The sequence below is a fragment of the Vulpes vulpes genome, chromosome 6 (genome assembly GCF_048418805.1).
Source record: "Vulpes vulpes isolate BD-2025 chromosome 6, VulVul3, whole genome shotgun sequence".
In the NCBI taxonomy this organism is placed as follows: Eukaryota; Metazoa; Chordata; class Mammalia; order Carnivora; family Canidae; genus Vulpes; species Vulpes vulpes.
In genome coordinates, this window is record NC_132785.1 from 108,346,884 (window position 1) to 108,370,695 (window position 23,812).

General features: G+C 37.3%; 2 protein-coding genes across 8 annotated transcripts in view; one reads left to right on the plus strand and one right to left on the minus strand.

Moving 5' to 3' along the window:
* AREL1 (apoptosis resistant E3 ubiquitin protein ligase 1) overlaps positions 1-6,602 on the minus strand; it is a 42,432-nt gene extending 35,830 nt beyond the window's left edge. For 2 of the 6 annotated variants that reach the window (XM_026008599.2, XM_026008598.2), the window contains exon 1: positions 6,419-6,602. The gene's annotated coding sequence lies outside the window, so the exon portion shown is untranslated. The remainder of the gene's footprint in view (positions 1-6,418) is intronic. The other 4 variants (XM_026008600.2, XM_072762041.1, XM_072762040.1 and 1 more) reach the window with 2 other exon arrangements.
* On the plus strand, positions 6,576-23,416 carry FCF1 (FCF1 rRNA-processing protein). 2 transcript variants are annotated; one of them, XM_026008601.2, is made up of 8 exons: positions 6,576-6,662; positions 6,968-7,035; positions 8,637-8,708; positions 9,304-9,452; positions 14,112-14,184; positions 18,537-18,624; positions 19,839-19,933; positions 20,824-23,416. In XM_026008601.2, the coding sequence occupies exons 1-8, from the start codon at positions 6,660-6,662 to the stop codon at positions 20,870-20,872; spliced, it is 597 nt and encodes a 198-aa protein (XP_025864386.1). In that variant the 5' UTR covers positions 6,576-6,659; the 3' UTR covers positions 20,873-23,416. The 2 variants fall into 2 exon arrangements, with proteins under 2 accessions (XP_025864386.1, XP_025864388.1); XM_026008603.2 differs by lacking the exon at positions 6,576-6,662 and having other exon boundaries at positions 6,692-7,035.
* Positions 23,417-23,812: the final 396 nt, after the last annotated feature.

Sequence of the window (23,812 nt, forward strand, 5' to 3'; positions counted from 1 at the left end):
TCATCAACCTTGAAATGAAGAGCACATGTGCAGTTTAAAGATTTTTATTTATTCATGAGACAGAGAGAGAAAAGCAGAGACACAGGCAGAGGGAAAAGCAGGCTCCCTGCAGGGAGCCTGAAGCAGGACTTGATCCCAGGACTCTGGGATCATGCCCTGAGCCAAAGGCAGATGCTCAACTGCTGAGCCACCCAGGTGTCCCGAAAGTGCAGTTTAGATTCAACTGCTCCTTGGAATAGGCTTTGCCATTCTCAGCAAAGCTCAGAGAAAGGAGGAAAAAGTGATTCAAAGCTAGAGTGAGCAAAACAGGGAAACCAGGGTCAATGTATCATTGCTCATTTTGTAACTTCCTGGGACATCTGGAGAAAAAAAAATAGGAAACTGGCCCATCTCTGCCCTATAGCAGTCTTTCATCTATGTCAAGAAAACAGCGGCTTCAATTTACAACTCTCTCCTAGTGTGATGTTTTTTTCTTATTTACCAAACTAACTCTGCTGGGCCTGAGCCACAGAATTAGGACAGGCCCCTGTGTTCCCATCCCATGGCAGCTTTTATGCTTAGGTGACCCTGGGCCACTGAATCTTGGCTATAACAGGAAAATTTTAAAACGAATTCCCTGAATCTGACAAGCCGTCTCCCTCAATAAGTCTAGGAAGGTGTTATTTCATTAACTGTGCATGAAGTAGCAGGCAAACAGCCAGATCTACAGTCCAGTGGGATGAATCTAGAGTCATCACACATGCATTTAAAAGCTAACAAAATTTCTACCTCTACTGCCATCTATACTGCTGTTATTTTTAGAGAAAATAATTTACATAATCAGAAAAAAAAAGGCTATCTTAAATGAGCATTATACAGTTCTTTAAGATTCCAGGATGAAAAACTCAACTAGCCACAGAAATGGCAAACCAAGATGGCTCAATCAAAAGGAGAAACTCAACTCTTACATAGTATTAAAACAAAATTTTTGTTGACCTAATAATCAGTGTTACCAAACAAGAAAAAAAATGAGTGGGAAATATCAGAAAGGGAGACAGAACATGAGAGACTCCTAACTCTGGGAAACAGAACAAAGGGATGGTGGAAAGGGAGGTGGGGGTGACTGGGTGACGGGCACTGAGGGGGGCACTTGATGGGATGAGCACTGGGTGTCATGCTATATGTTGGCAAATTGAACTCTAATAAAAAATAAACTAAAAAAAAAACAAGATGTGAATTTCTTCAAATGTGTATTAAAAATGTATTAAAAGTCAAACTTGGGCAGCCCGGGTGGCTCAGCGGTTTAGCACCGCCTTCAGCCCAGGGCGTGATCCTGGAGACCTGGGATTGAGTCCCGCATCAGGCTCCCTGCATGGAGCCTGCTTCTCCCTCGGCCTGTGTCTCTGCCCCTCTGTCTCTGAAGAATAAAAAAATAAAATCTTAAAAAAAAAAAAAAAAAGTCAAACTTATGTTGGACCCTGAGGATTCCAAAATGAATAAGGTGGTCCCTGACCCTTAGAAACATACAGTTTAATAAAGAAGTAAACCAACTGGTGACAATTCTGTGTAGTAATGCCTATGAAGTGAGCACATGGTGTCAGTGGAGCCTCTCAATCAAGATTAGCTCTTAGCTTCTCAGGAAACTTCATACAACCTTCCCGGGAGCAAAGCCAACTCTTCCACTGAGTTAACAGTGTTTTGGGAATTAAGGAGGTATAAAACACTACCTACACAGTATTGTCTATTCTCATGGTCAAATGACTTCCTCTCTTCAGCAGTGGTCAGAGGGGATTCCTGAACCACATACATGGCAGAGAAAAAGTTCACATGGTGAACTTTTATTGCTCACCTATTTATCAAATTGCACATGGTCTAAATCAATGTGGTATCCTGATTTGGATCTTAGAACAGAAAAAGGCACTTAGTGGAAAAACTTGTAAAGTCCAAATAAAGTTGTAGTTCAGTTCATGGTATTGTACCGAAGTCAATTTCTTAGACGTGACAAAAGTACCATGGTTACCATTAGGGGAAAAGCTGGGTGAAAGATATATAGAAATTCTCTCTACCATCTTTGCAACTTTTCTATAAACCTAAAATTACTCCAAAATAAAATGTGATTTTAAAAAGTTACATCCAGTTCCCCACTTTACATTCTCATTCCCCCTAGGATTCTGATCATGCCTCCCTAATCCAGACCCCAATCCAGGTAATGCTTGGTTAAAACATTTTTTTCAAATCTTTCAATCTTTCCTATAAACCATTTATGTAACCCAGCTGGGTGTCCTTCTTCACCCAGACATGAGAAACTAGATCATATTTGGGAGATTTTTAACTGTTTTTTCTTCTTAATAGCTTCACCACATACACCAGGGGGTATCATTGGAGTGGAACCTCTCTAAGTGGACAAAAAGAGGAGTTAAAATAACCTGGGCTGGATCTCTGGATAAGAGCAAGAGGACTCTACAGAAAATATATGTTGTATATTATTAGATTACCTTTACCTTATCTCTGGCCAAAAAGGATTATGACTAGAAAATACAATGAATAGATGTTGACTACTAGCATCTCAATACCAATAGGCAAACTGCACTGAAATGATGCTGCAGCTAGAAGCTCTGCAAAACATTGTGCAAATTCTTCAACTATTCAAGGTAACAAAAGTTTGTATTAAAATCATATGGTGTGGCTCCTGGGTAGCTCAGTTGGTTAAACAACTCTTGATTTTGGCTGAGGTCATGATCTCAGGGCTGTGAGATTGAATCCTGTGTCCAAGCTCGATGTGGAGCCATCTTGAGATTCTCTCTCTCCTTCCTTCAAAAAAAAAAAAAACTCATATAGTGCTGTTCAATTCAGGCTAAATGACAAAACATCTATTTACCAGGACTATTTGGTTTCTGATAATTAAGTGAATACTCTCCATATTAAACCATAACTTGTAGGACAGGTTTCAAGAGTTCCACAAGGAAAACATGGTGATATAATACCAACCATATCAAGGCCTCAAAGTATATATGTGCTCATGCGCATGGGTGTGCACACACGCACACAGACACACATGCATATGTACATATACACAAGCTGCAATAAGGCTAAATAACCTCAAAAGTTTGAAAACTACTATATAAAAGAATATTAGTGAAGGCTAAACATTCATGAACCTTCAAAGAAAAAGAAACCAAAGAAAGATAATTGAAATTTAAACCTATTTAATAACTAACATCATTGGCACTGATGGGGGCATTTGATGGGATGAGCACTGGGTGTTATTCTATATGTTGGCAAATTGAACACCAATAAAAAAATAAATTTATATATATAAAAAAACTAATGTTTAAAAAGCAAAATGATATACTAGAATCTGTTAAGTATTTGTTATATGGTATGTTGTGATAATTAAATATATACATTAAAGATTTTATATATTTATTCATGAGAGACAGAGAAAGAGGCAGAGACATAGGCAGAGGGAGAAGCAGGCTCCCTGTGGGGAGCCTGATTCAGGACTCGATCCCAAGACCCCAGGGTCATGACCTGAGCCAAAGGCGGATGCTTAACCACTGAGCCACCCAGGCACCCCAATAATTAAATATATATTACACAACAGTACTCTGACCTGGACCACTTCCATAAAGATGAACAGGTAGAGTAATTCCTGTGAAAGAGTTCAATTTGCATACCTCTGTTGAACAATCTACCATAATATATGTGTTCACCAGTCTATCTCCAATACAGATCTGAGCTCTTCAAGACTAACCAGTCCACTGCTTAGAGCAGAACGGGCCCTTAATACATGCCTTCTGAATGAAGGCACGTGCAGCACTAATGTACCTCTGAGGTATCCTTATGAGCCAATTTGGTATCAACACCTTAGGAGCAGAACATGCTGTATACCATGTGACATATTTAGGAGACAGTCAAGTCAACTGAAAAATAATTGATGGCAACTAATGTTGAAAAAAACTTGTGTCGCATTGGACACAAAAATAAGTGTATAAACTGTAGCTTGAAAATGAAGAAAATATCTGTGAATTAGTTTTTTTCCCTTGAAGTCCACCAAAGTCAATCTATCTTTAACTTTCTAACATTGAAACATAAGTTTTAAAAGAATCTTGCATTAATCCATAATTTTATAAAGAAATTTGTTATTAACTTAGATTGGTAAGTAAGACCAATTAGTGAATGGAATGAAGTCCAAGCCCAATTATGTGTTCAAAACTGTGGGTTGAATGCTTTAAAAAATTCTTTCTCTTCAAGACTGCAGAAAAATACAAAACAACTTTCTTGACTGCTGAGAAGGACTAATAGTATTTCTTTTTCTCACAAGTATGTAATCAAAAGCAATTACTTTCTGCTCCCACCCAACACAGAGCAATACCATGCCCCCCCTCCTATTGCCATCAAAGCATGCTATACCTCAGTACTTTAATCTTAGACTATAAGAATGTCAGATTGCAATCAAATTACAATTTAACAAAAACATTTTTCTAAGTATGTTCTCATTCCCTGTGGTGTTCCTACACCAATTTAGCTCCCTCTCAAAAATTAACAAGGAAACAAGAAAATGCTCAGAATAGATACTACAAGTTACTTGTTTTTTAAAAAGTTTATTATTGTTCATGGATTCCAAAATTCATGGCACAAATTACCAGGAGAGTGTTTTCTGTCAACAGCTGAACTTACATGTGAATTACTTTTTTTTTTTTACTTTTTAATTATATGCAGTTTTTCCTTTGACCCCAACTATATACTGGTCAGTGCCCTTATGTTTAAAATAAACTGGTCATGTTCACTTGAAAAGGTTATTGCCTAATCACCAAGGGGTTCTAATGCATCAAAAAAGTGGTTGCTCTCAGTTCTACCCATGAATGACAGCTTGCAGACAAGCTGTTTTGATGAGATTAGGAACTTCTGACCGCAAATGAGGTAAAAAAAAAAAAAAAAGTACACATGTTATCAGCAGACGGTTCAATAATAAAACTGTTTCAACATCAAAAACTCAAGAGCCTACAAAGTCAGATATGTGAACGACAAAGCTATCTAAATACCTATGAGCTGAAAAGAAAAAGAAGAAATGTGTTTATACAGAAATCAACATGACAAATAATCCTGCAACTGAGCGTTTCAACCGAAAACTTCATAAGGTTCTTGAAGATATCAACACATTCAAGTTCCAAAACAGAGCAACTATATTAAAATACGAACAGCATAAAATTCAAATGTCACCACATGTTGGAACACATACACTAATAATAGAAAACACTTTAATAGGGTTTATTTGTGGTAGGCACTGTTCAAGAGACTTCACATTTTTATTCATTTAGTCCTGATAACGTCCCTATGAGACAGGTACTATTAAGAGTATATCTCCACTTTACAGATGAAGGAACTAAGGTACAGATAGATTAATTCACCCAATGTCATACTGCTAGTAAGAGGCAGAGCAGAGGTTTAATTCCATTAGTCAGACTCCAAAGTTCATGTTAACCAATGCACTGTGTTTTATGCAATAGTCAGCTTAGAAAAAAAAAAACTAATAACTTTTTTGGATTTCAAACATTAGAATAGTTTTGTGCAATATGAAAAGTACACAGGCTTCGGAATCAAATCAAACCCGAACACACTGCTAGGCAATGTCAAGCCTCGGCTATTCCACATGTAAACGGATGATACTTAAGTTACTGTGAAGGTCAAAGAAGATAATAGAATTAAAGTGCCAAGTACATATACAAGATAGAGGTTCTTAAGTTCACAGACATCTAGAGAGTCCACGGACGGGTTTCAGTCTCTGAGTCTCATCAACTGTATGAAAAATGTTGTATGTAGCCTTTTTTTTTTTTTTTTTTTTTTTTTAAAGAATCGTCCCTGGCGGTCCACAAACCTTCAAGGGGTACCTGATCTCCGAAAGGCTAAGAACCACGGAAGTACACAGCGGCTACTCAAAAAAAAAAAAAAAAATTCTCTTTCCCTTCTTATCCTCAAAAACCATTCCTTTTCCATTAAGGGTGATAAATAAACCAAGGCTTTCCAATAAATGTCAATTATCCCCTCGCCATTTTCCTGGTTTGGTAATTAGTAACATATGCAAGCTTATGCCCCAATTTTCTAGAGATGGTCTAAAGTAGGCGATGATTCATCCCTCTCTGCACCGACACAAGTACACGGTATTTACTCGAGAGAATCGTGAGAATCGTGCACCCAGCTGCACGAAGCACCGTGTCAGCTAGGACAGCAGAGTAGGCACTACAGCTTCCCAGCTGCACCGTAGAGACCTGACACCCCCAGCGCTGAGGGATGAGGAGAATGTGTTTCCCTAAAGTACTGGAAAACCCAAAATTCCGTCCCCCCGCCCCGACCCCCTGTCCTGCCTCTCCGGAACTCTGATGCAGGCGAGGTCCTCGGGGCACTGCTCCGAGCTAGCGGTGGTGGAGACGAACGTTACCCGAGCAGCGAGGCGAAGTCCCAGAAGTGCTGCCCGGGGCGACGCCGCAGCACCCGGGACGAGACTGGCTCAAGATCCTCCCAGTACAGATCTCGGTTCGGGCTGAGAACCGGCTCCAAGCTCTTCCGTTTCCCAAAGCGGCTTCCGCTTCCGGGCTAGCCTTTGCCGGAAGCAGTATTTGGATGACGCAAAAGTGTCGCGCAGTCGGTGATTCCGGAAGAAACAAGAGTGCGGCGTGAACATGGTGAGAGGAGGGTGGGAGAAAGGGTTTTGTCCCACCACGTTTTGGGAGGAGATGGAGCCAGTCATCCCTTAGCCAAATTTCCTCCGTATAACCCTAATTATTGTCATCGTGGTTGTGGTTCTTAAACTGCTCCCAGCGGTGCTTGTTCTACTCTTCTGAGTGGGAGAGGAGAACCAGGTTGGGGGCACAGAGGATGAAGTGCTGGGTATTTGAGGAAGAAGAGAAGGGAATGGACAAAAGAAGAGAAAGAACTCAGGAAGATACAATGTATCCAGTTCTTTTAACTCTAAAATTTCTGTTTCAAGGGGAAGCAAAAGAAAGCAAGGAAGTATGCGACCATGAAGCGAATGCTTAGTCTCCGAGATCAGAGGCTGTGAGTATCTGGATGGAATCAAGCTGTACCCAAAGATATGAGTTAGGAGGGCATAAGTAGTAAAAGCTTTGTTGTTATTTTGTGTTTACGTGTAAAATTATGTATCGTGTCTTGGATTTATATAGCGTAACATAGTAGGCAAGTGTGTAACAGCCACTCAGATGCTGAGCAATTACACTGGAGAAGGGAATGGGGATTAAACATTCCTGAAGCGTTCGCTCTGTTCCGCCTTTTTTTATATACTCTATCTACCATATCACATTTAAGCCACCTAACAGCTTCGTAGGTAGGAATATCTTTGTTTTTGCCATTACATTACTTATATCCCCCCCCCCCCCCCGGGGAAAAAATACCTTTTAAAATTGTTGAAAGATGGTGAGGTCAGAGGCCATGTTTGTCTTGTGTCCCAAGCACCTGCCACTTAAATAGGTTTTTTTTAAGATTTTATTTATTTATTCATGAGAGACACAGAGAGAAAGAGAGAGAGAGGTAGAGACAGGCAGAGGGAGAAGCAGGCTCCATGCAGGGAGCCCGATGTGGGACTCGATCCCAGGACTCCAGGATCACTCTCTGTGCCAAAGGCAGGCGCTAAGCCGCTGAGCCACCCAGGATTCCCCCCCCCCCCTTTTTTTTCTAAAGATTTTATTTATTTATTCGTGAGAGACACACACACACACACAGAGAGCACTTATATAGTTTTGAAGGAAAGAATGGGAAAACACCTAGATGTCTTCATTTTATAAATCTTATAAAAATCCAAACCTCTGCTAGAGAGTGGAACGATATTCCCTATTGTAAGCTTCCCTGCTTCGGTGAAGAATAGACAAAGTTATGATATAAGGACTGGTCCCAGGGCATCTGCCTGGCTTCATCAGTAGAGCATGGGACTGTTGATCTCTGAGTGGTGAGTCCAAGCCCCAGGTTGAGCCTAGTAGAGTTTACTTTAGAAAGAAAGGAAGGAAGGAAAGAGAAAAGAAAAGAAAGACTAGTTTTTCTTTTGTTTATTAGCCTTAGAACAAAGGAACAGCCTTCAGAGTTATCAAATTGTATTCTCAGCCTTTAGTATGTATTATGTAATTTTTAGGGAAGTTGCTTCATTGATAATATTTTATTTTCAGTTAAGGGTTAAATTTTGTGTGTATAATTTTACATTTTAGTCTCTTATGAGTCATATGGAGGAATCTTTTTCCTCCCTATGGTTGGAGCGTTTGAGTCTTTAGAAGATAAATGTCAACCTGTTTCTCCATTGCATTGAAGTGGATTTTGATCCTTGATATGAAGAGCTTCTGACAAAAAAATGATAATATAACTAATATAATTAATTATATAACTAATATAATTAATTTGTATGGATTATTGGCTATTTTTAAATTTCATTATGTTTAACTGATTGTTATTTTCAGCCTACTTCCCACACAGTTATTTGTGCTTAAAAAGGGTGTATTGTTATGAACATGAAGAAATCACAAAGTAGAATTTCCTCTGTAAGAAAAAAAAGAAGAAAGAAACTTTAAATATTGATTAAGAATATAACTGCTATGATTTTTTTCTTCTCTCTTTCATTTTTTTTCTTGCGTTTAATTTACTTTCTTTTTTCCTAGTAAAGAAAAGGATAGATTAAAACCTAAAAAGAAAGAAAAGAAAGATCCCAGTGCACTCAAGGAAAGAGAAGTGTGAGTAATCAAAAATTTTGAGTTTTCCTTTGAAACTAGAGGAGACATTTTAGAACCATAGAATTTTTAGAAATCCAGGCTTCCCCTGAGCTGATTTGCTCAGTCATTTGTAAGTCTGGCACAACTATGCAAATGAGAGTGATACTAGTGAAAACGTATCCATTCCAGTGGTTTGAAGGTTTTTGGATTTCATGGAGCAGTAAAATTTCCCCTAAAATCTTGGGAATTAGATCTAGAATTATTATTTTTTTTTTCTTTCAAAAGATCTTTCAAAAGAGGCAATTGTTATTGTTTAACACACCAGCATTTGAGGAAGAATGTATCACCAAAAATAGTAAGCAAAAAATTTCAGGGTCATTTCTTTTAAATAAGTACACTTAACTTTATGAAGCTTCAGTATATGTTCCTTATTATCTCATTTTCCCCTAGATTGGTAATGGATATATCATAACAGGATTTTTTAAGATTATTTCCAATGAATAAGGAAAAAGGAGCTTAAACTATAGCAAACAGTTTGAAGCAGAGACTTCATTTACAATGTTGATATCAAAGTATCAGTGTAGACATTACTTTGTTTTGTGTCTTCTTCCTTCAGCCCCCAACATCCTTCCTGCTTATTCTTCCAATATAACACACAGCTGGGCCCACCTTACCACATCCTGGTTGATACCAACTTTATCAACTTTTCCATTAAAGCCAAACTTGACTTAGTACAGTCAATGATGGACTGTCTGTATGCCAAGTGTGAGTATCATACTTTTGCATTTCTCTTGACATTTGTACAGAATAATTATAATTATCCAAATACATGAAAAGAGGGGAGTGGGGTCCTAGTTTTTGGATTTCTGGTCATTTAATTTGCTCACAGTAGCCATGACGATTTTCAGTGAATTGAAATGTAATGCAGTCTTGACTGGGAATAATTAAACTTCACAATTCGGAAAACATTTAGCCTACTTTGACTATTGTTGTGGACATCAATTTTGAAAATAGGATGGGAATTTTTTGTTTTAGAATTTTAGATTTTAAAATTCTGGGCAATAAAAATTTATTACATTTTTAAGAATATATATTCTTTTACATTAAGGAGGAAACATTCTCCATTCCACTCTATTGTGGAAAAGCTAAATAAGATATTTTGCCATTTATGATGACAGAACTAGAAGTAATGCTTTTTAACATTTCCTAAATTTATTCAGTTTGGTATTTATTTGTACCACAAAGGACCAGAAGTAGTTTACACATAGGTATGCAGTTTACCATTAGTAGCTTTCCCTTGTATTTGGGTCCCCTCCTTTAGTGATCTTCCTTCACTACCATGAGTAAGAAAGAAAATCTAGGCCATGTGTAAGAGAATCACTTCCTAATAATGAGATCTGTTGCATTTTGTGATGGCTTTACATTTGTTTATTTATTTATTTATTTATTTTACATTTGTTTATTTTCCGGTCATCTAAAGGTACAAATGAAAATTAAACTTCACTTTGCCATAAAGAATACATAAAAGGAAAAAATTTATGCCTCCTTTAATTTTGAAAGGATGCTGTATAATGAACATTTATAGAGTGATGATAACATAAATGTTGCTTTGATTTATTAAAATGGGGAAGATGGGGGAGGGAATGTGATGAGTAAGAGAGCTAAATTATATTAATATGTGAAGGTAACTACCAAATGAGAAAAATAGCTAATAAAGGAAAATATTGCTCTTTAAGAATCAGAATTGGTGGGGTGGGCTAGGATCAAGGAACAGTAAATTTTTCATACAGACTTTTCCTTATCTTTTTAAGCTATGTACATGTAATACTTTAATTTTTTTTTAAGCTTGTAGAATAATAAAGAGTAACCTGAAATTGGGACACTACCTGCCTGTGAAAGTGGACTAGAGTGGTCTTGGATGGGGGAAGACACTTAACTTGGTAGACTCTTTGTATTCCCGTGGTGTTTTTATAACCATAAATAAAGTGTGCTAGCTGCTTATCTAGGAATGCTGTGACCTACTTATAAATGAAATGGATGGAGGGTTCAGGCATGGCCCTTTGAAGGTGAATTGTTTCCTTGACTGTATAGTTCCATCACTGTTATCTAAATGGTGACTATTCAGGATAGCTTTCGTCCTAGAGGATTGCTTTCTCTAGATATGGATACCTAGGAGTACAGTTATAATATGTACAGCTAAATGCTCTCACTGTGCCTTTTTTAAAAACAAACTTATTGGGGGCATCTCAGTGGCTCAGTTGGTTAAGCGCTGGACTCTTGATTTCGGCTCAGGTCATGATCTCAGGGTTGTGAGATCTAGCCCCATGTTGGGCTCCATGCTGGGCATGGAGCCTGCTTAAGTCTCTCTCTTTCTACCTCCCACTCTGCCCCTTCCTGTCTCTAAATAATAATAATTAATAATAATAATAATCATAAACATAAAAACAAGCTTGTTAAGGAAAATACCACTTTCTACAGTTTTCTGTGTAATAATACTTCAAAGGAAAGGATGAAGAAACATTCAAAATTTGGTTACCTAGGAGGTTCCATAACTTTTTTAAGCTTTAGCTATTTAATTTTTCCTCACTTGCCTTTATACCTGAAGGAAGACCTTTAAAGATGCCCCTTTGACTTTTCTTAGCTCCTGGTCCCCTTTCTGCCTGATATTCCAACAAGTAAGGGCGGTTAGCTTTCCATGAGCTTTCTTTTCTGCCCATGAGTCCTTTTCTCTGTTACCTTTCCTTTCTTGATAGTCCTCTTCCTGGGCCTACTTTCCTACTCTAGATGCAAGTCCTCCTTAATGCCCATCACCCGATTACCTCATCCCCCCACCCACCTCTCCTCCAGTAACCCTCAGTTTGTTTCCCATAATTAAGAGTCTCCTGGGACACCTGGGAGCATTATTGGGGGCATCTCAGTGGCTCAGTGGTTGAGCGTCTGCCTTTGGCTCAGGGCATGATCCCGCAATCATGGGATTGAGTCCCACATCAGGCTCCCTGCATGGAGCCTGCTTCTCCCTCTGCCTGTGTCTCTGCTTCACTCTCTCTGTGTTTGTCATGAATCAATAAATAAAATCCTTAAAAAAAAAAAAAGTCTCCCATGGTTTGTCTTCTTCTCTGATGACTTACCATTCAGTTTCTCTCCCTTCCCTTATGATCCTCTGTGTTGTTTCTTATATTCCACATATGAGTGAAGCTATATGATAATTGTTTTTCTGTAGTTGACTTATTTCGCTCAGCATAGCATAAAAACATTAAAGCTCCCTGTAATACCTTTCCTCAGAGAGGAACAGTTTTTATTTTTATTTTATTTATTTATTTATTTTTTTTTTTCTAGTAGGCTCTACACCCAGTGTGAAGCCCAATGTGGGGCTTGAACTCACAGCCCTGAGATCAAACCTAAGCTGAAATCTAAGGTCGAATGCTTAACTGACTGAGCCATCCAGGTATCCCCTTTAAAACTTCAGATACAAACTGCAAAGTATAGGTTATTTTTGTTTATTTTATTAATGAAAATGGATCATAGATAATTTACTATTTATCTTTGTGCCTTTTTTAACAGCTTTGAGATATAATTCACATAGCATTTAAAGTAGATGATTCAATGACTTTTAGCATATTCAAGGTCAATTTTAGAATATTACCCAAAAAGAAACTCGGAACCCCTTAGCCATCATCGCCAACCTTTCCCATCCTCCTCCCCTAGACAACCACTAATTTGCAGTCTATTTCTATAGATTTGTCTATTTTGGATATTTCATTAAATGAGACTGTATAATATTTTATTCTCTTCCATTTAGCATGTTTTCAAGGCTCGTCTGTGTTAAAACATGTATCAGTATATCTTTTTTTTCATTACCAAATAACATTCCATTGTATGGCTGGGATCACATCTCACTCATCCATTTTTTTCTTATTTTTTACAGTTACATTTTGTACATTACATTTACATGGAAGTTTAAAACTTTAAAGGTTTTTTATTTGAGGGACAGGGAGAACAAGAGAGCACAAGCAGGGGGAGCATCAGGTAAGGGAGAGGAAGAAACAGGCTTCCCCCTGAGCAGGGAGCCTGATGCGAGGCTTGATCCCAGGACTCTGGGATCATGATGTGAGCCGAAGGCAGATGCTTAACCGGCTGAGCCACCCAGGGGCCCCTTGCACAAATATGTCTTTTTTTTTTTTTTTTTCTTTTTTTTTACAAATATGTCTTAAACATTTTTCTGTGTCAATATGTATAATGGACCTCATTTTTTTTTAAGTTTACATAGTATTTATATAATTTTTAAAAGTGAATATCCTATTAGATATTTGGATTACTTGCAGTTTTTGCCTTATTATAAATAATTCTATAGCGAATATCTATGTGAATGTCTCTGTTAGGGTGGAGTAATTCTTTAGAATACATTTCTAGAAGCTGTATTATAATATAAAAGGATATGTAAAAATAAAAATAAAAGGATATGCATATTTTATTTTAATAGGTATTGCAAAATTGCCCTAAAATAGTAATATGCATTTGTACACCTACTAACTTAGTGTGAGAATACCTATTTCCTCAGTATTGGGTATTTTCCTTGCTTAATCTTTGCCTCTTGAATAGGTAGAAAGTAAAATCTTGTTTCAATTTGTATCTCTTTAATTAGGCTTAGATTGAGCACCCTTATGCTCATTGACTGTTATATGTCTTCCTCTATGACCTGAAGTGTATGAACTGAAATATACCATTGGTGGTTAAGAATCTAGTCTGTAACTGCCAATCTCCATTCAAGTCTTGGCTTCACCATTTATTTCTACTTGCTTCTTTGTGCCTTAGGTTCCTGATCTATAAAATGGGGGTGCCAATAATAACAATGCTACCTGGTAGGAATTATTCTGAAATTAAGTGAGATAATCCTCATAAAGTGCTTGGCCTAGTGTCTGGCAGATAACATTTAATTTAAGCTCATTACAAACAAGCTCTTTGTATGTTAAGAAAATTAGCCCTCTGATGAATGTGTAGAAATATTTTTCCTAGTTTGTTTTTATTTTAATATGACTTTGGTAGCTGTCAAACAAGTTTTCTATTTTTATGTGATGAAATTTACATTTCCTAATTAATTGCATGGATTCTTTTGGTTCACACTTAAAATTTTTTCTATCTAGAATTTATTTTAAGAATGACAGAGATCCAGCTTAAATTTTCCCTCAGATACATTCATGACATTTTATGAATCTGTGGGTTTGAGATAGTTCAGTTCACTAGTTTCCTTACCAATAGGGATTTTATTCACCTCTCGTTCTGTTGTTCGTTTCAGCATGCTTATTCTGCTGTCATTCTGGAAGCCTCATGGGTCTCTTAAAGATTCTCAATGGGATATAATTCAGAGAGAGCAAAACCAGTTCCTTCACAAATTCTATCATTAATATGTATTTTTTTTCATGGCAGGTATCCCTTGTATAACTGACTGTGTAATGGCTGAAATTGAGAAACTGGGGCAAAAGTATCGAGTGGCTCTAAGGTAGGAAGGAGCTGGTCTAGATTGGTATACTGAAGATTTCTTTTGACCTTCCTTCATCTATTCAGTGTCCAAGAATTTCTTGGATAATTAGTTTAAATAAAAACTACACAAAACTAGTAACAATTTATGATCAAGAAAGCAAACATTTGGAGGTTAGAGAATCTTAAGCTGAAGTGTTTTTTGTTTGTTTGTTGTTTGTTTGTTTGTTTTTGAGAGAGAAAAAAAAATGAGCCAAGGAGGGGATAGTGGGAGAAGGAGGCTACGCATTGTGCAGGAAGCCTGCCATGGGGCTCTGTCCCAGGAGCCTAAGATCACGACGTGAACCAAAGTCAGACGTGTAACTCAACCACCCAGGCACCCCTAAGCTGAAATTTTTTGAATGAAGTTAGTCATATTGGTCTTGTAGGAATTCGTTTAAGTTCCTCTGGATTTTCAATTAGAAAGTGTCTTTTTATTATTAGTTATTTAGATACCTCTTTTAGAATCTCACACGTAAAGGATTCACATTCTAAGTTTTGAGCTTACTCTAGAAAGTACACTTGAGTTAAAAGTAGTAGTTCCTGAAGTATGGTCCATGGACCCCTATGAGTCCCAGACACCTTTGCAGGAAGTCCACAAAACTATTTTCATAATAATATCAAGACGTTGTCGTTGTTACTGTGCTAACATTTATCCTGATGGCAGAAAGGCAGTGGACCCAAATAATACTAGTAGACTGTATTCTTCACTGACATTCACTGGCAGTTAAAAAAACAAGAGCCACCACCCAGGGGTGCCTGGCTGGCTCAGTCAGGAGAGCATGCAACTTTTGATCTTGGGATTATAAATTTGAGCCCTAAATTGGATGTAGAGATTACTTTAAAAAAAAAAAATCTTTAAAAGAAAAACAACAGGGATCCCTGGGTGGCGCAGCAGTTTGGCGCCTGCCTTTGGCCCAGGGCGCGATCCTGGAGACCCGGGATCAAATCCCACGTCGGGCTCCCGGTGCATGGAGCCTGCTTCTCCCTCTGCCTGTGTCTCTGCCTCTCTCTCTCTCTCTCTGTGTGTGACTATCATAAATAATAAATTTAAAAAATTTTAAAAAAAAGATAGAAGCTACTCTTTAAAAAAATAATAAAATAAAAAAAAAACCAACAACCTAGAGTCACTTAAGAATATCCTTGATGAAGCAGTAACACTTGTTGACTTTGTTAAATATAGACCCTAGAGTACACATCGGTATTCCTTGTGATGAAGTGGGTAAAGTATACCTAAAGCACTTCTGCTGCTACCCAAGAGTGAAACCTACCTCAATGAAAAGCATGTGTGTGCTTGTTTGGATTATGAGCCAAACCAGCTACTTTTGCATGGAATGTCATTTTTATGTGAAAAATAACTGACAAACACTGATTTTTCAGACTTTAGCATTTAGCAGATAGTTTCTCAAAAATTAATGCAGTGAATCTGTTAAAGGAAAACAACTGTATTAGTTACCAATGATAAAATTCAAGCTTCCAAGTGAAAAATTAGAGTTTTGAAAAGTCATGAATTTGTCACATTCCCAATACTAAAGACCTTTCTGTTGAGACCAGTGAAGATACTGAGTATGATTTTTTTTGTTACTGTATAAAGAAATTTGGAAGATTTGTGTAATTCAGCGAATTGGTATTTTCCAAATGATCATTGAATACTATTACAAAATTATGCGTGGGTAAAAGATTCATTCGAGGTCCAAGATGTACCAGTGAATTTGTGTGTGTCACCTTTTAGAGGTGTAAATTACATACTGTAAAATTCACCAGGGAAACTGAGTAGGGAAAAATTAGAGAGGAAAACAAACCATGAGAAACTCCTAACTCTGGGAAACAAACAAAGGGTTGCAGGGAGGGGGAGGACTGGCGGGGTGGGGAAGGAATAGGGTAACTGGGTGACAGGCATGAGGGAAGGCACATGATGAGATAAGCACTGGGTGTTATATGTTGGCAAATTGAATTTAAATAAAATATTTTTTTAAATAATGAAAATAAAAAAAATTCACTGAATTTGTATAATTTGATGGGTTTGGCAAATGTGTACAGTTATGGAATCACCATCATAGTCATGAAATAGAACATTTCTGTCATCCCAGAAGTGTGATCCCATTTATATGAAATTCCAGAAGAGTCAGAGCTATACTAATAGGATATAGTGGTTAACTGGAGCTGAGCATGAGAAAAGTGGATTAACTACAAAGGGATACAGGGAACTTTTTTGTAGTGATGGAGGTATTCTATAGTTCAATTGTGGAGATAGTGATATGGATATATAAATTTGTCAAAACTCATCAAATTTTACATGTATAACCAGTGAATTTTATTGTATTTCATTTATACCTCATAAAGCCAACTTTTTTTAAAGGCAAAGAAAAATGGGAACCCAATGTATAAGAGCATTGTTCAGCTGAATGGAAAAGTGATAAACTATCAAAATATTGATTATTACTGTGGAAAGAAAATTAAATTCTTATTTTACCTCTTTCACAAAAATCAGTTCAAGGTAGATTAAGTATCTAGGCTTTTGTGGAAAATATAGAGAATATCTTAGTGATTTTGGAGTGGGCAGAGCTTTCTGAAGAAGTCCAAACCATAATAGAAAACTAATCAATCTGACTATATTGAATACAACTGTGGAACAAAAGGTAGCATAAAGAAAGCAACACAAGAAGCCACAGATAGTGAGAAGATATTAGTAATGCATATAATCAACAAACGGCTTATTTTCAAAATATATAAAGAAGTACAAATCCATAAGAAAAAGACAAAACCCTTAAATTCACAAGGAGATAATCATTTCATACCTAGCAGACTGGCAAGAATTGAAGTCTATTTAACAATGCCACAAGTAGTTGAGACGGGGGACCAATGGAATTCTCATACTCAACAGATAAGAATGTAAAGTGGACAGTCACTTCTGAGAGCAACTTGGCAATATCACAGCAGAAAGTTCTGTCTTCCCAGCCCTGTTTCACTGTCCTCTGCACGAACACTCTTCTTCCCTCCAGAAACATGTGTTTGGTCTTCCCTCACACCCTTGAGCCATTTTATAGATGTTTGGTGCCCTGTTTGGAACATGCCTGCCTTCACTTTTTTTGGGAATACTGTTTTGTGTTCATTTTATTTAACCTCCATATAATTTTGTTTTTTAAGTATACATACTAAATCCACAGTGACTTAGCTCTGAACTATTACAATATGGAGTATTTTTCTTGCACTTGGTACCTATGTGATGCCTTGTATTTTTACTCTGTTTGTAATTCATCATCGTTATGTAATAGGAAGAACATGGCTCTGGGAATCACAGATTTGGGACTTTTTTTCAAATTGTAGGAAAATAACACGTTTATTAATGGCAAACAATATAAATATATATATATACAATAAAAAGTAAAAGTCCTGCTTATTCAACTTTGTCCATTCTTCTACCTTAATGGTGATAACTGAGAAGGGTTAGTGTATAGTTTGTATATGTTTTTCAGGCCTTTTTTTCTAAGCAAATGCAAATGTAGAGAAAGAAAATGAAAGAGATTTATGTTTTCTTAATTGAATCATATATGTATATTGTTCAATGACTTTTATTCAACAGTTTGAATTTTTTTCTTTAAGATTTCATTTATTTATTCATGAGAGACAGAGAGAGAGAGGCAGAGACATAGGCAGAGAGAGAAGCAGGCTCCACACAGGGAGCCTGTATGGGACTCGGTCCTGGGACTCCAGGACCACACCCTGGGCCGAAGGCAGGCACTAAACCGCTGAGCCATCCAGGGATCCCAACAGTGTGAATTTTTTGAGTTTGTTTATTCAGCAAGCCTTCCATGTTGGTAGACAGCTGTACTTATTTTTTAAAAAACAAGATGGGACACCAAAATATATTTAACTTTTACCTTGCTGATGGGTGTTCAGATTATCTCCAGTTTTTCACTATTATAATACTGGCCAGCCTCATGCCTGTGTTGTTGCACATTTGTGTAAGACAGCTTCCCAAAGCGAAGTGGTTAGGTTAAAATTGATTTTGAATCCTAGCTTTTCCCAGCTGTATACTTGGAACAAATACAATTAATTAATCTCTCTGAATCTGCTTTCTCATTTGTAAATTGGAAACATAGTAATTCAGAATTCTGTGAAGATTATATGACCTAAGGCACACCAGCTGTCAGTCAGTAAGCTTTCGTTCTCTTCTCTGTTAGGTGTCTTTCCAATTAGAAGATAAGGTGCAGAAGGAGAGGGGTGCCTTAACATCTCGACATAGGTCAAGTCATTCTTATTTCACAGATCAAGAGTCAGAAAGTTATCCCATTGCCTGAATGTTGTCATTAATCCAGTTTTGTAACCCTTTAGGATTGCCAAGGATCCAAGATTTGAACGATTGCCATGCACACACAAAGGAACCTATGCAGATGACTGCTTAGTACAGAGAGTAACTCAGGTATCATCAGTTTCTAAATGTTTACTCTGTGCTTCACAGGAAGCATAGATGCCTCTTGTACTTGAGGAAGTGGATTGGAAATGTATACTCTAACTTTAATGGGAAAATCATAGGCTTGGGGAGGAGACATGGTTTCAAATCTCAGCACCTGCATTTACTGGGTATGTGATGTGGGGCACTTAACTGATCCTTATTCCACAAATCATTTATATAAAATGCTGTGAGTGTACATATAATATCGTTTCACCTCCCTGTGAATTAGAAATCATCTATTTCCATATTCCTCATGCAGGAATTTTGTTTCTCTCCACCATGCCTAAGCAAGAGTGTTTCTCAGTTACATCTGAGTCTCCAGGGATGCTATCTTAGTACCCTGGAATAACTAGGTTTTTGATTCTTCTGTTCTGGCCTCCTTGTCAAGCACCACAAGAACTTCTGCTCTTGATTACCCTTATTATAGCCTCTCCCTGCTAAGGATAATCATCTTCATTTGATGACCACGCTCCCATCTCTTAAGCCATTCCATTCCATGGGTAGAGATAGCATTTGCCTTACTTTCCCACAGCACAGCTGACACCAGGTTATGAATCTTTTCAAAACTTAATGGGAGATTGGGGTATGACAAGTGAAACATGAAACGACTGGCAGCTAAATGCTACTGCCTTCAGAGCTGCTAGACTCAGACTTGTCCTGGAGATCCATTCTGGCTTCATTGCCAAGGAAGTAGCCTCCCTCTACCACTAGAAGGTCTCAGGGTAGGCCCAAGCCCAGAGATTCCAGGAAAGGTAAAAGCTGTACCCTCTGATCTAAGGCATTTACTCTGCCTTTGCATAGTCTTTTGGGGGTGTTTCCCAAAACCAAGAAATCATCTGCCCTAAATGTCAAAGTCCCTTCCACTTAAAAGACAAAAAACAATTTGCAGCTCTTAAATAGTTTTTCTATCTTCTCCCCCTCAAGATTCTTAGAACTACATTCCCCGAGGCAACTTGTTTGTGTTTTATAAATATGAGCTCCTAAATAAATAAATAAATAAATAAATAAATAAATAAATAAATATGAGCTCCTAGATCATAGTAGGTATTCAATAAATTATTAAAACCTTTCCTTTGCTATTTACTGTGAAAATAAGTAATTCTCCGGATTAGCCAGTGTACTATTATTCAGTATAACTAAGTAGACTTAAAGTATGAACACTCAATGTGTATCTTTTACAGCACAAGTGTTACATTGTGGCCACAGTTGACCGGGACCTTAAACGAAGGATCCGGAAGATCCCTGGAGTTCCCATCATGTACATTTCTAACCATAGGTGAGAACTGTCTCTTGGGGAAGTAATTAAAAGTATATAGCTGATGTCAATTAAAAATGAGGTCAGGTTATGGGAAAATTTGAAAGCGATTGTTGTATCAAATGCTCGCATAGTTGTATTTGAAGCAATGAGAGGAACAAGAACAAGGACAAAAGATAAAGCTAGGACTTGGGAATGAGGCAGACATTCCCACTGTTGCAGTAAGATCACTAGAAGAAACAGATGTGTAGCTTTTTTTTTTTTTTTTTTTAAGATTTTAAAAATTTATTCATGGGAGACATAGAGAGGCAGGCCCCCTGTTGCTGCCTGATGCAGACTCCATTCCAGGAACCTAGGATCACGACCTGAGCTAAAGGCTGACGTTCAACCACTTGAGCCACTCAGGTGTCTCGAAATGTGTAGCTTTAAATACAAAACAGTAATTTAAGTTAAGCTAATCTTTTGGCCAGAAATATCTTTTTTTTTTTTCCCAAAGCTTAGTATATCTGATCAGCACCTCATCTGGGAAACTAAAAGCTTATTTAAAAAAAAAAAAAAAGCTGGTCTTTACCCTGTTTGGATGTTCTCATACCAGTGCTCAGACTCCCCACTTTTCAACCTGGGAAGAATGCAATATAGTGGGAAGAATATGGGCTGGGAGAAATTGGGCTTACCTGGACTCAGTGCCTGGCTCCCTCACTTGTTAACTCTCTGGCTTTGAAAAATAAAGATACTATATTAAAAGCATTTTGCTATACATCATTTATTATGATATCCCTTTAAAATTTTCCCACTGACAAAAAAAGGATTCATAATGGGGAGGTGAAAGTGTTGCAGGCAGAAAAGGATGGGTTTTTAGGTGGATTCTGGACCCATCTTTCTTACCAGTGTTAATTTTTTGTCCTGATCAGGTACAACATTGAGCGGATGCCAGATGATTATGGAGCCCCTCGGTTCTGATTCTTAAAAGATAGTTTTTCTGTCTTCTTATACAAACTTTTTCTGTTGCCAGTTCATATTAGCAATATGCTATAGTATGAATTATTCTTCTTACCCATTTGCTCTGTTACGAGCTGAGTATGGTTAAATATATTCATTTTTTGATGTTTTGAAATCAGTATTTTGTATCATTTTAAGTATTGTTGCATCTTTCTATAAATCAGATGATTGTATAATTTGATGGTTGTTTTATATTCATTTAGTCAACAAACATTTATTAAAGTTATATTACGTACTTAGTAAGGTATGGTCCTGCTCGCAAGACATTCATATTATAATAGGGGAAAAGAGAAGCATGTATATGAATAAATATAGTAACATAGTGATGCCAGATTAAAACTATATAGGCAATAGACCTGTGTATGAGGAAAGAATGATTTCTTTCTCCTTGGTGGGAATGGGGAGGGAAGATAGATAGGCTAGAGGTAGTAATATTTGAGTTAATTTTTTTTTTTTAGTTAATTAAAAAAAAAACAAATAGGTGCTTGCCTAATATGTGAAGTAAAGAAAATTAGCATAGGAGGCATATGAACAAAAGTATGGAAACATGGAATGGCTGCTTGGCCTGCCCAGACAGCTACCAGAAGGTTTTTCTTACTGGAACATAAGGAAAAGAGATCTGTACCACACCTGAGACTCCGAGGGAGGAGGTGGGCTAAGAGGGGGCCTTATATGACACACTAAAGGGTTTGGACTTGATTGTGAGGTCAATAGGAGCTTATTAGAATTTTAACTAAGGTGAAAAACAGGATCGGATTACATAGTTTAAATGATCAGAAGGTAGTGTAAGGATAGACCAATAGATCATTGAAATAAATAGAAAGTCCATAAACAGACCAATATATTTATGGCAAGTTGGTGTATTATCAAGGTAGTATTTCAAATCTGTGGGAAAAGGAAACTTTATTGGAAGGCCAAATAGTATGGAGTAATTCTTAGTGGCGTTAGAATCCTGATTCTACCAGTTACTATCTGTATGAGTTGGGCACTGTATGTAACCCTTTGGTGCCTTCCTTGCTCCCTCTTTATTTATTATTTTTTTTATAGAAACTTTTTTTTTTTTTAATTTATTTATGATAGTCACAGAGAGAGAGAGAGAGGCAGAGACATAGGCAGAGGGAGAAGCAGGCTCCATGCAAGGGGAGGCCGACGTAGGATTCGATCCCGGGTCTCTAGGATCGCGCCCTGGGCCAAAGGCAGGTGCCAAACCGCTGCGCCACCCAGGGATCCCCCTTGCTCCCTCTTTAAAATGTGTTTTCTGATCCTCACAACAAGCCTGATAAGATGGGATGAAATCAAATAGTACATGACAATTGAAGTATTGTTCAGTAAGTGTCAGTGATTATTATCATAGTGACGAGTTGGCTATCCATTCAAAAAAGTTTTAGTATTCCTACTTCATATCCTTCATGAGAATTCATTTCAAGTGGATCAAAGATCTAAACTTTTTCTTCTAAGCAATGGAAGTCTTAGGAAAAAAACACCAAAAAATGCTTATAATTTTTTGATAGAATTCTTAAGATGGAGAATGTAAAAACCATTAAAAAAAAAAAGGTTGGTAAGTGTGACTATATTAAAACTAGATTTGTGCAAGGCAACCCCCCAAAATTAAGACAAGTGGCTGGCCAAAAGATCTTCCAGGATACATAATAGGAGTGTGAAGAAATGAGTAGTTATGCGATGCCAAGAAGAGTGCAGATAGATATAACCATTTTAGACAGCAGTTTGGCAGGAGCCATTAAAATAAAAATTACAGATATCCAAGGAGCCCAATTCTATTTTTTGGCTTTTATAGGTATTATGCAGGTGATTTTCCTTAAAATACGTGGTTAATGTGTTATAAGTGAATAAGTATAATATAAATGTGTAAAGAAACATTAACACATGAGTACAAGGAAGTGTCTAGAAGCATCTTATTGCACCACTGTTTGTAGTAGAGAAAGATTGAGAAGAATGTAAACTTCTATCAAATGAATCTTAATATAGTTACATCTATACAGTTGACCCTTGAACAATGGTTACGGGAGCTGATGCCCCACACAGTTGAAGTTTTGTTCCCCAGAACTTAACTCCTAATAGCCTATTTGTGACTGGAAGTCTTAGTGGTAACATAAACAATGAATGAATATTTTGAATGTTACATGTATTATATGTGTTATATACTGTATTCTTTCAATAGCATAAACTAGAGAAAAGAAAATGTGAGGAAAATCATAAGAGCAAATATGTTTCTAATACTGTACCAAAAGAAAACTGACCCATGCAGTTTAATCCCGTATTCTTAAAGTATATATGTCCTGAGCATTTAAAAAGAATGAAGTAGATTTTAAAATGGGCAAAAGACTTGAATAGATGGTTCTCTGAAGAAGACATACAGATGGTCAAAAAAGCATATAAAAGGATGCTAATTGTTAGGAAAATGCAAATCAGAACCACAATGAAATACCACTGCATACCTATTCAGATGGCTACTATTGAGAATAAATAAATAATGAGAATTGACAAGGATGTGGAGAAATTGAACCTGTTGTGCACTGTTAGAAATATAAAATAGTACAGTCACTATAGAAAACAAAATGGCGGGCAGCCCTGGTGGTGCAGTGGTTTGGCGCCACCTGCAGCCCGGGGTGTGATCCTGGGGACCCGGGATCGAGTCCCGCATCCGGCTCCCTGTGAGGATTCTGCTTCTCCCTCTGCCTGTGTCTCTGTCTCTCTCTCTCTCTCTCTCTCTCTCTCTCTCTGTCTCTATGAGTAAATAAATAAAATCTTTAAAAAAAGAAAAGAAAAAGAAAACAGAATGGTGGTTCCTGGAAGAATTAATGGAATTACCATATGATCCAGCAACTCCACTCCGGAGTGTATACAAAAGAATCAACACAGGATCGTAAAGAGATACTTGCA

Coding starts and splice junctions, on each gene's coding strand:
- FCF1 (XM_026008601.2), top strand. Junction 8,709..9,303: donor GCACTCAAGGAAAGAGAAGT/GTGAGTAATCAA, acceptor TTCTTCCTTCAG/CCCCCAACATCCTTCCTGCT. Junction 19,934..20,823: donor ATGTACATTTCTAACCATAG/GTGAGAACTGTC, acceptor TGTCCTGATCAG/GTACAACATTGAGCGGATGC.